Source organism: Budorcas taxicolor, chromosome 5 (assembly GCF_023091745.1).
Source record: "Budorcas taxicolor isolate Tak-1 chromosome 5, Takin1.1, whole genome shotgun sequence".
Taxonomy (NCBI): domain Eukaryota; kingdom Metazoa; phylum Chordata; class Mammalia; order Artiodactyla; family Bovidae; genus Budorcas; species Budorcas taxicolor.
In genome coordinates, this window is record NC_068914.1 from 154,455,953 (window position 1) to 154,460,166 (window position 4,214).

The 4,214-nt window shown below is 52.1% G+C and overlaps 1 protein-coding gene across 1 annotated transcript; it reads left to right on the forward strand.

The window, feature by feature from the left end:
- The first annotated feature begins 2,106 nt into the window (after positions 1 to 2,106).
- Positions 2,107 to 4,214, forward strand: ATF4 (activating transcription factor 4). The gene is made up of 3 exons (XM_052640275.1): positions 2,107 to 2,300; positions 2,881 to 3,201; positions 3,302 to 4,214. Exons 2-3 carry the CDS (start codon positions 2,976 to 2,978, stop codon positions 4,135 to 4,137), a joined length of 1,062 nt encoding a protein of 353 aa, XP_052496235.1. The 5' UTR covers positions 2,107 to 2,300; positions 2,881 to 2,975; the 3' UTR covers positions 4,138 to 4,214.

The following is a 4,214-nucleotide window of genomic DNA, read 5'->3' on the forward strand; positions in this document are numbered from 1 at the left end:
GGACGACCTGCCGCTGGAGGCATTCTCCCACCCCTCTGCAGTGTCAGTCTGGAGCAGGATTACTTTATATGGTCATCTGTCAAGAAGCACTGACAGTTCCCTCCATACAGCAAATGGAGGACATGTCCCCCAGGGTCCTTGGTGACACCTTTGGAAGACTTGAGTAGTGGCTCAGGGCTTCTTACTGTCTTTGCACAGAGAGACTAGATGCCTTATGTATGTCGAGATATTTGTGATTCCCCAAGGAGAAAGGAAAACTGCATCTAGTATGCTTTGCCTATACTAGTTGCTCAGTTGTGGATTTCATCTCTGTAAATAATAGTCCTCTGAGGAAGCAGGATGATGTAATGGAGATGGGAACGGGGGACCTGGGAGGTTCGGAAGACCTCAGTTCTAAAAATAGTGGTAATAGGAACTATTTATCCAGCACTTATCAGATACCAGGAGCTCTGGCTCAGTGCTTGCATGTATTACCTTACTTCATTCTAAGCGTACTCATCATGAGCCTCATCTTACAGATCAGGAAACAGACTCAGCAGGATAACTCACTCAACCAAAACGTCTCCACTAATAAACAGCCAAATTTGCGGGTATTTGCCCCTAAAAAATCTCTCAACTCCTACCTCATACTGCCTTCATGGGGCAAGAACACTTCATCCCTTTAGTCCTGTTTATCACTGAAAAGAAATTGTTAGGCCAGACTGAATCAAGTCAACGAATGGTCAGTAGTCACGGAGGACAGTGCTTCCCCAGTTTTTCACATCACAGTCCTCAAAGGAATATTTGTAGAGCCCACTTCAGTGGATGGAAACAAAAACTCAAGGTTTCCACTTCTACCGGGCCTGACAAGGGGGTTGAGAGGTGGTGGAGGGCTTTCTCATCACTCTTGTTTCCCAGTAGAGAGCGCAAGTTGCTGATCCCGACGTGGACGGCGGCTTCCAAACACAAACTACCACAATTGGGCATTAGGAGGACTTGATGGGAAGCGATTGTGCCTAGAAGATACAGCGGTGGGAGATAATTGAAACCACCCGAGAGACAGTAGCTTAATAAAATCTCTCCTTGTTCTTAGCGGAATTGAAACTACATAAACGGAAAGAAATCCCCCCTGTAACAGAATAGCAGATTTATATTTTAGCAAAATGGATTATGTAAAAATACACTCGGAGGTAAGATTATGCATCTCCTCGACTTTTACAGTCAAGAGTAGGGACGCGGAGCTGGCCTTTGATGGTAGGTGGGCACAGATGCGGCGATTCGACTGACGTCATCAGCCAACCTTTTCAATTACTGAAGGGCTTGCAGTCCTCAGTATTTTGCATGAAAACGACACTGTGAAAACGCACACACGAAGTGACACTTCCTTTTGCCTAGTTTTACCTTAGGGCCTGAAACTGGTCGCTAGTTAGGGGCTTCACTGAGAACGGCAGGAAAGGACTGCAAGGCCGGGACCTAACGCCATTACTTGGGACGCACTAGGCAAGGGCTGCCCCAGGCAATCATGACCGGCTCCGGGCGGACCGGCATGAGCAGACCAATTCAAAGCGTTACCACAGAAAAAAGCGAGTGGGTGACAGCGCCAGACGGCGGGAACCTCACCGGCCGCTCCGCCCCTTCCCGCGCAGATCAGGAGCTTGAGCCAATAGAAACTGGAGATATAGATGACTCACCGTGCCTGACCAATCACCTCGACGCGCTCGCTCCTCCATTATCTCGCGCGAGAACCAGGAGACCGTCTACTTCACAATAAAAACCTTTCTTGGGCGTTAAAGACTTCTTTCTCCGCCCCTCGAGCCAACGCCGGAAGTGAGTGTACGGATCCCTCCGCGTTCTCTGGCGGCGGCCTAGAGTGACTCTTAGATCTTAAAAGCCTTGTAAAGAAGTGCACCTTTTTCCTGAGGCCGTAAATAAAAAAACAACTAATTCTCTTTTCACTGGTATGCCCTAGACATAAAAGTGGGAGATTTGGAAACGGTCGGGGCGTCGGATAGATGACAATACGTGGGTAGGAGGCGCGAGTCACGTGACGGCGGCGGAAGGATGTGGTCTGTGATGCGTCCTCACAGAGGCAGAGTCTATAAAGGAGCCGCGCTTGGCTTGCTGTCGCCATTTTTTCTTCCTCCCGCCCATAGATGTAGGTCCTCCGGGCAAGTGCGCAGTCTCTCCTCCCGCTCCCCCAGGGTCCGCGGCCACCATGGCGCATTAGAGGCAGCAGTGCCAGCGGCAGCATCGGCCTTTGCAGCGGCGGCAGCAGCACCAGGCTCTGCAGCGGCAACCCCCCCAGCGGCTTAAGCCATGGCGTAAGTACCAGGGAGGAGCCGCTCTGGCCGGGGTCCCCAGGTCGGTGAGGGGTTTTCGCCTGCTTGGGCGCGGCCGACGGCCTGGCGGCGTCGCGGAGGGGAAGCGGTTTTACGAGCGCCCTGGACGCGTGACTCCGGCTTGGGTGTCTCCGAAACACCGGTGCCCTTGTGTCGGGGGGCCGCGGCGTTTTGCCGTAGAGCCAAGCCCTGGTCGGCCCCGGGCTCCCCGGAAACCACCGGAGTCCCATTTGGCGTCTCGCGAAACGTGGCAGCAAAGATGGCGGCGGGGCAGGGCGGCGGCCGCGGCCTGAGTCGTAGGGGCGTGGGCGGGGCCGGCGGCTGGTGCCGGATTTGGGCGCGAGGGTGGGGCGACTTCCTCTTGTGGCCGCTACGGAAGGGCCGGGCGTCCATCTTGTGCGGCCTCATAGAAGGGTGACACCATGGCCTTGGGGCCACGTGGTCGTCCGTAGTTTCAGCATGGAGTGGAGTTCGGATTTGGCCATCCTGCCTAATGGGTGAGAAGATGAAATTCTCGGACCAGCTCATTTCTAATGGGACTCGATTTCTAATTGTTACCCAGGCTTTTCACGGCATTCAGCAGCAGCCTTGCTGTAACCGACAAAGACACCTTCGAATTAAGCACATTCCTCGAATTAAACACCAAAACCTCGCAACATGGCCGAGATGAGTTTCCTGAGCAGCGAGGTGTTTGTGGGGGACTTCGTGTCCCCCTTCGACCAGTCGGGTTTGGGGGCTGAAGAGAGCCTAGGCCTCCTAGATGACTACCTGGAGGTGGCCAAGCACTTCAAACCTCATGGGTTCTCCTGCGACAAGGCTAAGGCAGGCTCCTCCGAATGGCTGGCTGTGGATGGGTTGGTCAGTTTCTCAGACAACAGCAAAGGTAAGGAGGGATTTTTTTTTTTTTAATCTGCTCGTGGGATCTGGTGATAGGGGTTTCTACATTTGATTCACGTTTCTTCCGACTTTTTTATCTTTTCCAGAGGATGCTTTCTCCGGGACAGATTGGATGGTGGAGAAAATGGATTTGAAGGAGTTTGATTTTAATGATACCCTGTTGAGTATAGATGACCTGGAAACCATGCCAGATGAGCTCTTGGCCACGTTGGATGACACGTGTGATCTCTTTGATCCCCTAATCCAGGAGACTAACAAGGAGCCCCCCGAGATAGTGAACCCAATTGGCCATCTTCCAGAAAGTTTACCAACAATTGACCAGGGTGCCCCCTTCACTTTCTTGCAACCTCTTCCCCCTTCCCCAGGGGCCCTGTCTTCCACTCCAGATCATTCCTTTAGTTTAGAGCTATGCAGTGAAGTGGTTATCTCTGAAGGAGATAGCAAGCCAGACTCCACCACTTCCATTACTGTGATCCCTCAGTGCATAAAAGAGGAGGATGCCCACTCAGATAACGATAGTGGCATCTGTATGAGCCCTGACTCCTCTCTGGGCTCTCCCCAGCATAGCCCCTCCACCTCCAGGGGCTCTCCAGATAAGAGCCTGCTATCTCCAGGTGCCCTCAGTGGCTCTTCCCGCCCCAAACCCTACGACCCTCCTGGAGAGAAGATGGTAGCAGCAAAAGTAAAGGGTGAGAAACTGGATAAGAAGCTGAAGAAAATGGAGCAGAACAAGACAGCAGCTACTAGGTATCGCCAGAAGAAGAGGGCAGAACAGGAGGCCCTCACTGGGGAATGTAAAGAGCTAGAAAAAAAGAATGAGGCTCTGAAAGAGAAGGCAGATTCCTTGGCCAAGGAGATCCAGTATCTTAAAGATCTGATAGAAGAGGTTCGCAAAGCAAGGGAGAAGAAAAGGGTCCCTTAGTTAGGGTAGTCAGGAGTATGTGCGCTTGTATATAGGAGGCTGAAGCTGTTTTAATAAATTATTTTGTAGTGAAAGTA